The sequence below is a fragment of the Bos taurus genome, chromosome Y (genome assembly GCF_002263795.3).
Source record: "Bos taurus isolate L1 Dominette 01449 registration number 42190680 breed Hereford chromosome Y, ARS-UCD2.0, whole genome shotgun sequence".
Lineage (NCBI taxonomy): Eukaryota > Metazoa > Chordata > Mammalia > Artiodactyla > Bovidae > Bos > Bos taurus.
This window is the reverse complement of record NC_082638.1, coordinates 9,731,629-9,742,886: the sequence shown is the minus strand read 5'-3', so window position 1 is coordinate 9,742,886 and position 11,258 is coordinate 9,731,629. Positions and strand designations below refer to the sequence as shown.

Below are 11,258 nucleotides of genomic sequence, written 5' to 3'. Positions count from 1 at the left end.
CCATCCTAGGTTAAGGGGCGGAAGTGAAGGGCCCAGGCATTCTCAAACTCAGTGAGAGGAAGGACGCCGGGGGAATGGCAGGACCCAAGGACAGATGATTCTGACACAGGCACTTAATTCACCCTGCCTCTAGTCGTATCACCTAGGACTCTCGCGCTGCCACCACAGCTGACTGGAGGGGGACTTACTGCGCTCTCGGACACACCGAGTCCCCCCCAGCCCCCAGTCTCAGCAAGTCACCTGCTGCATGCTTGACTCAGGCTCTGGCTCTGCAGCCAGTTTGCATGAGCCTGAGCATCCCCATTTGCAAAAGAAAGTACTGTGTCCCAGCTACTATTCGGCTGTCCCTACGGGGCCTACCTCCAGACCCCATCACCACATGTGTTTCTGTCAGTTGTCTCTCATGGACGAACCTTCCTCCCTGAGGTAGTACTTCAGGGGATCGTCCCACACGTCTTCGCTGATGATCTGCAGGCAACACGAGCAAGGTCAGCCAGGGGCTGACCAGGCTCCCAACCCTCCCATGAGCAGCCAAGAACTCCAACATCAACCACCAACTGTGTGCAAGCCCAAAGCAACCCCACCTCAGCAATCCTGTTCGATTCTGGGCCGTTGTGGCCTGACAGCCAGTTGAGAAAGTTAAGGCTCCTGGTGTCCAGCCTGCGGCTGGGGGCTCCCCGTTCAAAGTCCCAGAACCAGTGGACTGGAGTGGATCGACGTGCCCTGTACCCTGCAGACAGACAGGGGAGACTGGGGTGGACACCGCAGGTGCATCATCCACACGCTTGCACACCCACACTCATCACCCCGGGAGCCACCTTTTACCAGTGATGTCAAGGTAATACTCCTTAATGATCACCGAGTTCAAGAAGTAGGGGTTGTCCCGAAAGGAAAAGATCAGCTTGCAGCGGGACGGCGGATGGCTCCGCACCTGCACCTGCCAGGATAGCGAGGAGGGAAAAGGTGCAAGCTTCTAGGGGCCTCAGCTTGCCTCCAAGGCAGGCATGATCAGCTTCCCCGATGCCTCTCCAAAGTCTCACAGCACAGGAACATGGCTAACACGTTCCTCCCACTCCCCGCCAGGTCCCATACCCACCCTTCCTCAGTCTCCCTCACTGACCTTCAAGTCCATCATGTAGCCGAGAAAGTCTTGATCTTGGTCGCTGATCAGGACGGAGACTTGAGGGTGGCTCATAATCTGCTTTAGGTCAAGGAGCCATTCAGGCCACATGCCGGCCAAGAAGAGCCAGGAGCATCAGCCCTAGTCTGGGGTGGAACAAGGATACTGGAACACGCATCTGCAAGGAGCTTGGCGGGCACTGCCTCTTGCCCGGCCACTGCTGATATCCTCAGGACCTGCCATACCATCAGACACGCTCATGGCTCTGGGCCCCTTGGGATGGTGTGCATCTGCATTCCCCAAGCAGGGGCTGTTTCTGACCGCTACTCTGCTCCTCCAGACCTGTGTATGCTGGGTAGTGGCATGTCACTGCTTATACGGTCAGACTTGCAGTCCTTGTGACAAACCGTGTCTGAAAGTAAAGGGCTTCTTGGGTATGTGTGTGTGTGTTTATGTGTACGTGTGTGTGTGTGTGCGTGTGCGTGTGCGTGTGTGCGTGTGTGTGTGAATGACTCACATGCCCCAGCAATGTGCCGGGATCACCCACATTTACACCAATAACTGTCTGCGAACGCTGCTCTTGTGTACCGTCTCTGGTCAATGTTGACTTAGAGGCCTCGGGGGCTGCGCCTCCTCAGATGCAGGCCTGAAGGAGACACTCAAAGGCATGGCTGCGACACGTCCACCTGTGGCCCTGCCCAGGCCCTACTCGGCTGTGCCTTTGGAGCCTGCCAATTGCCCAGGACCGCATTTCCTTCAGTGGCCTCCGGCGCCCTTCCTGTGCCCTCGCCTCCACCCCCTCCGCCTGCTCCTGCCCCTTCTCCCCTTCCTCGTCCTCCTGAGCAGCGGACCCCAAGGAGCAGCGCAAAGGATACAGCTTTGGCCCAGAAGCCAGGGATGCCCTGGATGATGGCGCTCCTCCGAGCCAAGTGACGCTTCCTCCTCTGATGGTTCTTGCGCATGAACTGAACGTAAGCCCTGCGGTTTTGCTCACGCTCAGAGCTCAGTTCTACCTGCAGGGCGGCCAGTGCCTGCAGGGCATCCAGCTCCTGGCGCTCACAAGGGCCTCCGGGCCTTTCCTGGCCCTGCTCCTCCACCGTCTTCTCCTCTAGCTCCTGGGAGGGCCGCTGTTCCTGCTCCTCATCCGCCACAACCTCCACCTCCTCCACGATGTCTTCCGCAAGCAGCTGGAACTCCCGCCCGATCCCCGCCACGTCTCCGTCCACCAGGGCCTCGCCCTCCTCCACCGCCTCCACCCTGAAGAGGGTGGCCTCTTGGCCTGGCGTGACAACTGCTGGTGACAAGGTCCCAGCTGCGCACTGCATCACGACGGCAGGCTGCGGGGTGGGGGAGGGGGGGTGGGGGCGGGGCCCTGCCCCCTGAGTACCTGGGCTCACAACTTGGAAGGTGCGGGGTCCCGGGACGCTCCCGCCTTCCTCTGACCGCCTCTCACGTTCCTCTTGGCCTTGGCGGTGACCCCGAGCTGGGGCAGAGGCGAAGGGACGCGACATAAGAGCACAACAAGTGGGGCGTAATGGCGGCCCAGGCTGCAGTAAACCTGTGGGACCGACTAGCTCTTTTGGGGGCGGGGAGTGAGGGGGATTGTCAGAAGGCGGGGGCTGCTGTGTGGGGGTGTTGGCGTGAGGCCGAAGAAAGGGGTGCCAGAAACGCAGGACGGGGTGAACGGGCCCTAGGAGATCCGGCGAACAGGCGGGGGCCTAGGCTGTGAGCCATGCACAGACTGCTGGCCCAAATCTAGACCAATGGCCGACAGGGTAGTGGGCGGCACTCTTATGGACACGCCCCCAGACCGGAGGGCATCTTCCGGGGTTCCTGTGCTGCTCCAGCGCCCCCACGTGGCCAGATTCTGCTCCAGGGAGGGACAGGGTTTTGCATGTGGCCGGGCTAGCCCCAGGCGCTGTCATTGACCTGGCTCTGGAAATTCCAAGCACGGGTTCCTGCTCCGCCATCCGAACCGCACACTCCTGTGTCCCCTGGGACTGGCAATAACTGAGAGCTCTCCCTGAGTATCCAAGGGATACGCAGGGGTGCCAAGGGGCTGGATACTTTTCTTCAAGGGACAGAGAGCCTGCTGCTGTCCGGATGCTAGGGGAGTAGGGAAGAACCCCACCTACAGTGCTACAGTGGATCTCCACTGTTCGGGAACACCAGCGCCTTAGTGTACAGCGCTCGCTCTGTGTCTCTGTATCTTTGCTTCTGGCATAGCACTGTGTTGGGCAATCCTTCCGCGTGTGTAGCAGGCGCTGGTGTCTGTGTGTCTCCGTCTCTCTAAGTAGTGCTGTTGCCGTCTGCAACTCTGTGGACACCAGCGCTCAGAAGAGACGCTTATCCTTGGCGTGAAGGCAAGCCCTTCTCGTCCTGAGTGAGTTTCACCGGTGGGAGTTCAGAGGGTTTTAGTCCACACGTTCGGAGAGTGCTTTCTCGACCTTGAAAGCCAACAGTGGGCGGTCACTGCTGAAGCGCAGAAGGGGACGGGCGACCCTCCCTCCCTCGCTGGGCCGACGTGAAAGCTGCACAAGCCTGAGGTGCCGTGGCCACACTGTGCGCAGAGGGAGAAACGAGGCCCGCTCTGCTGGCATGAGGGACCCCCCCTGAACCTTGTGCGAATGCCGGCCAGGGAGACGCTAAGGACAGCTCCCCGTTAAGTCCCACGACTCACCGGTGTCTGAGACATGCACGGCTGCCATCGACCCTATGGAGGCCCTTTCAAAGTGGTTCTGTTCTCCATGTGAGAACACATCCCAGCCTGCCCTGTGGCTCAAGCCTGTGGGGCCTGGAGCAGCAAGAGGATCAAGCTAAACCAGCCATCCTATAGTCCTGACACACGATATATGCGTTCTACAAAGAGCTTGGGCATGGGCAGGGCCGACCCGATTCAGTTGCATGGACCGAGATGTGGGCTCAAGAGTGTTTGTCGGGGGCTTGAACAAAGGCAGGACCCAGCCTGGGTCATGGCAGGGACTGTGCTGTGGCCTCGGGAGTGTCTGTCGGGATGAACAAGGGCAGGATCCAGCCTGGATCAGTGCAGGGACCGAGATGTGCTCCAAGGAGTGTTTATCGGCTGCTTGATCATGGGCAGGACCCAGCCTGGCTCGATGACGGGACCGAGAGGTGGTGTCAGGTGTGTTTGTCAGGGGCTTGAACAAAGGGAGGATCCAGCCTGGTTCAGTGCAGGGACCGAGGGGTGGGCTCAGGAGGATTTGTCGGGGGTTTGAACAAGCGCAGGACCCAGCCTGGTTCAATGCAGCGAGTGAGATGCGGGCACAGTGGTGTTTCCTGGGGGGTGGGGGGGGGAGTGTGGTTGAACAAGGGGAGGACACACCTTAGTTGAGTTCAGGAGCAGGGAGCCAGCTGTGGGCTCAATACTGTTTGCTGGGGGCTTACCTCAGGCCAGGAACCAGCCTGAGAATCAGAGGCAGGCCCAGAAGTGTTGGTCAGTGGCTTCAACACGTGCAGCTCCTGGCCTGGTTCACGGCAGGGACAGAGAAGCCGGCTCAGGGGTATTTGTTCAGCGGCTTGAACAAGGGCAGGACCCAGACTGGGTCGGTGCAGGGCCCGAGATGTGGGCTCAGGAGTGCTTGTCGGGGCTTGAACATGGGAAGCACCCAGCCTGCTTCAGTGCAGGGACCGGGATGTGGGCTCAGGAGAGTTTGTCGGGGCTGGAAGATGGGCAGGGCCCACCCGATTCAGTGCAGGGCCCGAGATGTGGGCTCAGGAGTATTTGTCGGGGTCGGGAACAAGGGCAGCACCCAGCCGGGATCAGTGCAGGGACCGAGATGTGGGTTCCGGAGTATCTGTCGGGGGCTTGAACAAGACAAGGAGCCAGCCAGGTTCAATGCAGCGAGTGAGATGCGGGCTCAGTAGTGTTTCCTGGGGGCTTGAACAAGGGGAGGACACACCGTAGTTCAGGGGTACAGAGCGCGTTGTGGGCTCAGGAATGTGTTCCGGGGGCTTGACTAAGGCCAGGAACAAGCCTGAGAGTCCGATGCTGGCCCAGGAGTGTCGGTCGGGGGCTTGAAGAAGTGCAGGACCTGGCCTGGTTCGGTGCAGGAACCGAGATGTGCGCTCAGGAGTATTTGTCGGGGGTTTGGGCAAGGGCAGGACCCAGGATTTGCTCGCTGTGGCCAGCTGAGTGACAGGCGCCTGTGTTCTGCCTTCTCCCATCACCTTGGACAGCTTCACAGTACCAGTCACGTTGGCCGGATCCATTGTCTGTGCCTTCCCTCAGGGAACCAGAAAACAAGGAGCGCTGGCCTCCGCTGACTTGGAGAACCGCTTTCTCCGTGTGCATCTATCTAGGTCGTTCCTTGTCAATGGCGTGGCCCTGTTGCTAGCCCACCAGCCGTCAGGGCCCACAACACTCCGACTGAGGCCCCTGTGCTTCCCACCTGTGTAGCTTGCTGAGTGCACCTGTCTCCCTGTCTCCCTGTAGCAGGAAAAGGCCAAAGAGACGCCCGGGCCTGCAAGGGCCCCAAGAGACTGTGACAGGCCTGGGTCTGATCCAATCTTGTGAAGAAGGAGCACGTGGATACAGGCACTCTTCCGATACAAGGCACGGAACCTGAGGCCGTAAAGGTAAGGCGGCAACCCTACACGCCGTCCCTTCTCTTTAACACTACCCAGACGCACTCAGTCCCTGAACCGATGCTGCCCTGGGCACCCGGCCCTGTCTGGGCCCACAGCTCATGCCTCCCTGGGCAGAAAGCAGCTTTGCTACCTCAAAGGCACCAAGAGGCCTTGTACCACCCGGGCCTCACTGCTTTGCTAAATGCCAAGACTCTCTTTCAGTTGCTCTCATTAGGCCCAGCTAGAATTCCCGACAGTCAGGCATCCCTGCTTGCCTACACAGCCCACATGCCAAGGAAGCCAGTCCCCGCTTGGGCCCGGGGACATCCAAGACGGTCACCTGGAAGGCAGGGTGCCTCTGAGTGTCATCTGGTGCAGATGCCCTACGACAGAATCAGAGATTCTGCTCCAGCGACGCTGCCAGAAACCTCCGTCTGGGGCAGACGCGCCCCTTAGCCCCTCTGGCCCCCCCCCACCCCCACAGCCGGGGGCAAGACCCCAGAGGAAGGAAGGAATTCACGTCAGGACTTGGAGCACGACCCATGGGGTGTCTTTGGCAGGGCCGCTAATGCCTAGCCCCTGGGCCCTGAAATCCACCAGCAGGCTCTCAACCGCCCCCAGGGGCTTCCCTGTCTGCCATTCTCCCGAGGTCCCTTGGCACATGCAAGTAGCCCACCGTCCTTGCTTCCTCCCTCTTCCCTCCCTCACAGGCACACTCCGGCAGAGGGACGCACACGTACACCCACACCTGCGCCTCCCTCGCCTTTCTGCCCTGCCGAGGAGGCTGGAAATGCCTGGACGTCTGCCACGCTCACACCCTGTCTCTCCTCGCGTGCCTGGGGTTTTGCACGGACAGCCTAGCTTAGCACATCTTGCGTTGTGTTTCGCATCATGCCAGTGTGTGCCACCCTCGTGGAGACAGCGTGCGGGCCGATGGGCCGATCCTGGGCAGCACTGGCCCAGGGCCCTCCCGGGTCTCCTTCTTCCGTGTGTGGAACAAGTCCCCAGTGCAGCAGGCAATCTGTGCCTCTTTCTCCTTCGGGTCTCTGCTCTTCTCTACAGGAACTTGGCCTCCTCTCCACCCCGGGTCCAGCCGTACCCTCGCCCACCATTTCCAGAGGCCGGCCCACGTCCCCATGGACTGAGGGCTCCTCAGGCAGCGGTTTCAAAGCCCCGCCCCACCTGATTTGCCCTCGCGGAATCCTCAGACCATGCACTTCCCTCTCCCTGGTCCAAGCACACACAACCACAAGTTAGAAGTGGCGAGCGTGTTTTGGATTTGGTCTAATTGCGGATTTCTCGAGCCACGGTCCGCTGGTCCGAGGTATCACTGGCCATCTTTTCCTCATTCCCATCCCGGATACGGTCATGCGGAGAGTCGGTGACCAGCCTCCGTCAGCCTGGGGACGCCTCGTTCCTCCTCTTCTGGTCGCTCGTCACCTCCTCTCCCGTCGCCTTCATCTCTGCGTCCGCCCTGGGCCGGACACACACACACACCCCCGCATAAAGACAGGTGACACAAGCACACGCGTGTACACACACACATGCTTGGCACGTGGACACGGACGCAAACAGGGAACACAGGGGTTTCAGGAGCCGAAGACCCGTGTCCAGCAATGACGGAGATGGTGTCACTAGGCACCATGTCCTGCCCTTGGGGCTCCCTGTCCACCTCCTCCCAGAGACGTCCGGATTTTCCCTGAAGCAACTTCAAGCTCAGCAGGTGTGGTGCTGGTGAGATCAGAGTATTGGATGTGGAAATTCACACAAGATCCCAAAGTCAGCGCACAGGTGCACTGGGACCCTGGACAGGACGCCCTTTCAGTGACAGGCCATCCTAGGTTAAGGGGCGGAAGTGAAGGGCCCAGGCATTCTCAAACTCAGTGAGAGGAAGGACGCCGGGGGAATGGCAGGACCCAAGGACAGATGATTCTGACACAGGCACTTAATTCACCCTGCCTCTAGTCGTATCACCTAGGACTCTCGCGCTGCCACCACAGCTGACTGGAGGGGGACTTACTGCGCTCTCGGACACACCGAGTCCCCCCCAGCCCCCAGTCTCAGCAAGTCACCTGCTACATGCTTGACTCAGGCTCTGGCTCTGCAGCCAGTTTGCATGAGCCTGAGCATCCCCACTTGCGAAAGAAAGTACTGTGCCCCAGCTACTATTCGGCTGTCCCTACGGGGCCTACCTCCAGACCCCATCACCACATGTGTTTCTGTCAGTTGTCTCTCACGGACGAACCTTCCTCCCTGAGGTAGTACTTCAGGGGATCGTCCCACACGTCTTCGCTGATGATCTGCAGGCAACACGAGCAAGGTCAGCCAGGGGCTGACCAGGCTCCCAACCCTCCCATGAGCAGCCAAGAACTCCAACATCAACCACCAACTGTGTGCAAGCCCAAAGCAACCCCACCTCAGCAATCCTGTTCGATTCTGGGCCGTTGTGGCCTGACAGCCAGTTGAGAAAGTTAAGGCTCCTGGTGTCCAGCCTGCGGCTGGGGGCTCCCCGTTCAAAGTCCCAGAACCAGTGGACTGGAGTGGATCGACGTGCCCTGTACCCTGCAGACAGACAGGGGAGACTGGGGTGGACACCGCAGGTGCATCATCCACACGCTTGCACACCCACACTCATCACCCCGGGAGCCACCTTTTACCAGTGATGTCAAGGTAATACTCCTTAATGATCACCGAGTTCAAGAAGTAGGGGTTGTCCCGAAAGGAAAAGATCAGCTTGCAGCGGGACGGCGGATGGCTCCGCACCTGCACCTGCCAGGATAGCGAGGAGGGAAAAGGTGCAAGCTTCTAGGGGCCTCAGCTTGCCTCCAAGGCAGGCATGATCAGCTTCCCCGATGCCTCTCCAAAGTCTCACAGCACAGGAACATGGCTAACACGTTCCTCCCACTCCCCGCCAGGTCCCATACCCACCCTTCCTCAGTCTCCCTCACTGACCTTCAAGTCCATCATGTAGCCGAGAAAGTCTTGATCTTGGTCGCTGATCAGGACGGAGACTTGAGGGTGGCTCATAATCTGCTTTAGGTCAAGGAGCCATTCAGGCCACATGCCGGCCAAGAAGAGCCAGGAGCATCAGCCCTAGTCTGGGGTGGAACAAGGATACTGGAACACGCATCTGCAAGGAGCTTGGCGGGCACTGCCTCTTGCCCGGCCACTGCTGATATCCTCAGGACCTGCCATACCATCAGACACGCTCATGGCTCTGGGCCCCTTGGGATGGTGTGCATCTGCATTCCCCAAGCAGGGGCTGTTTCTGACCGCTACTCTGCTCCTCCAGACCTGTGTATGCTGGGTAGTGGCATGTCACTGCTTATACGGTCAGACTTGCAGTCCTTGTGACAAACCGTGTCTGAAAGTAAAGGGCTTCTTGGGTATGTGTGTGTGTGTGTTTATGTGTACGTGTGTGTGTGTGTGCGTGTGCGTGTGCGTGTGTGCGTGTGTGTGTGAATGACTCACATGCCCCAGCAATGTGCCGGGATCACCCACATTTACACCAATAACTGTCTGCGAACGCTGCTCTTGTGTACCGTCTCTGGTCAATGTTGACTTAGAGGCCTCGGGGGCTGCGCCTCCTCAGATGCAGGCCTGAAGGAGACACTCAAAGGCATGGCTGCGACACGTCCACCTGTGGCCCTGCCCAGGCCCTACTCGGCTGTGCCTTTGGAGCCTGCCAATTGCCCAGGACCGCATTTCCTTCAGTGGCCTCCGGCGGCCTTCCTGTGCCCTCGCCTCCACCCCCTCCGCCTGCTCCTGCCCCTTCTCCCCTTCCTCGTCCTCCTGAGCAGCGGACCCCAAGGAGCAGCGCAAAGGATACAGCTTTGGCCCAGAAGCCAGGGATGCCCTGGATGATGGCGCTCCTCCGAGCCAAGTGACGCTTCCTCCTCTGATGGTTCTTGCGCATGAACTGAACGTAAGCCCTGCGGTTTTGCTCACGCTCAGAGCTCAGTTCTACCTGCAGGGCGGCCAGTGCCTGCAGGGCATCCAGCTCCTGGCGCTCACAAGGGCCTCCGGGCCTTTCCTGGCCCTGCTCCTCCACCGTCTTCTCCTCTAGCTCCTGGGAGGGCCGCTGTTCCTGCTCCTCATCCGCCACAACCTCCACCTCCTCCACGATGTCTTCCGCAAGCAGCTGGAACTCCCGCCCGATCCCCGCCACGTCTCCGTCCACCAGGGCCTCGCCCTCCTCCACCGCCTCCACCCTGAAGAGGGTGGCCTCTTGGCCTGGCGTGACAACTGCTGGTGACAAGGTCCCAGCTGCGCACTGCATCACGACGGCAGGCTGCGGGGTGGGGGAGGGGGGGTGGGGGCGGGGCCCTGCCTCCTGAGTACCTGGGCTCACAACTTGGAAGGTGCGGGGTCCCGGGACGCTCCCGCCTTCCTCTGACCGCCTCTCACGTTCCTCTTGGCCTTGGCGGTGACCCCGAGCTGGGGCAGAGGCGAAGGGACGCGACATAAGAGCACAACAAGTGGGGCGTAATGGCGGCCCAGGCTGCAGTAAACCTGTGGGACCGACTAGCTCTTTTGGGGGCGGGGAGTGAGGGGGATTGTCAGAAGGCGGGGGCTGCTGTGTGGGGGTGTTGGCGTGAGGCCGAAGAAAGGGGTGCCAGAAACGCAGGACGGGGTGAACGGGCCCTAGGAGATCCGGCGAACAGGCGGGGGCCTAGGCTGTGAGCCATGCACAGACTGCTGGCCCAAATCTAGACCAATGGCCGACAGGGTAGTGGGCGGCACTCTTATGGACACGCCCCCAGACCGGAGGGCATCTTCCGGGGTTCCTGTGCTGCTCCAGCGCCCCCACGTGGCCAGATTCTGCTCCAGGGAGGGACAGGGTTTTGCATGTGGCCGGGCTAGCCCCAGGCGCTGTCATTGACCTGGCTCTGGAAATTCCAAGCACGGGTTCCTGCTCCGCCATCCGAACCGCACACTCCTGTGTCCCCTGGGACTGGCAATAACTGAGAGCTCTCCCTGAGTATCCAAGGGATACGCAGGGGTGCCAAGGGGCTGGATACTTTTCTTCAAGGGACAGAGAGCCTGCTGCTGTCCGGATGCTAGGGGAGTAGGGAAGAACCCCACCTACAGTGCTACAGTGGATCTCCACTGTTCGGGAACACCAGCGCCTTAGTGTACAGCGCTCGCTCTGTGTCTCTGTATCTTTGCTTCTGGCATAGCACTGTGTTGGGCAATCCTTCCGCGTGTGTAGCAGGCGCTGGTGTCTGTGTGTCTCCGTCTCTCTAAGTAGTGCTGTTGCCGTCTGCAACTCTGTGGACACCAGCGCTCAGAAGAGACGCTTATCCTTGGCGTGAAGGCAAGCCCTTCTCGTCCTGAGTGAGTTTCACCGGTGGGAGTTCAGAGGGTTTTAGTCCACACGTTCGGAGAGTGCTTTCTCGACCTTGAAAGCCAACAGTGGGCGGTCACTGCTGAAGCGCAGAAGGGGACGGGCGACCCTCCCTCCCTCGCTGGGCCGACGTGAAAGCTGCACAAGCCTGAGGTGCCGTGGCCACACTGTGCGCAGAGGGAGAAACGAGGCCCGCTCTGCTGG

General features: G+C 60.1%; 2 protein-coding genes across 2 annotated transcripts; both read right to left on the bottom strand.

Annotated features, from left to right (window-relative positions):
* Positions 1-390: 390 nt before the first annotated feature.
* Positions 391-2,523, bottom strand: LOC132344607 (testis-specific Y-encoded protein 1-like; the record flags this gene model as incomplete). The annotated part of the gene is made up of 6 exons (XM_059884273.1): positions 391-468; positions 585-730; positions 826-937; positions 1,121-1,198; positions 1,996-2,411; positions 2,508-2,523. Coding segments are annotated over 6 exons (846 nt in total), but the record flags the coding sequence as incomplete, so codon positions are not given.
* A 5,406-nt stretch (positions 2,524-7,929) lies between these two features.
* Positions 7,930-10,064, bottom strand: LOC132344606 (testis-specific Y-encoded protein 1-like; the record flags this gene model as incomplete). The annotated part of the gene is made up of 6 exons (XM_059884272.1): positions 7,930-8,007; positions 8,124-8,269; positions 8,365-8,476; positions 8,660-8,737; positions 9,537-9,952; positions 10,049-10,064. Coding segments are annotated over 6 exons (846 nt in total), but the record flags the coding sequence as incomplete, so codon positions are not given.
* Positions 10,065-11,258: the final 1,194 nt, after the last annotated feature.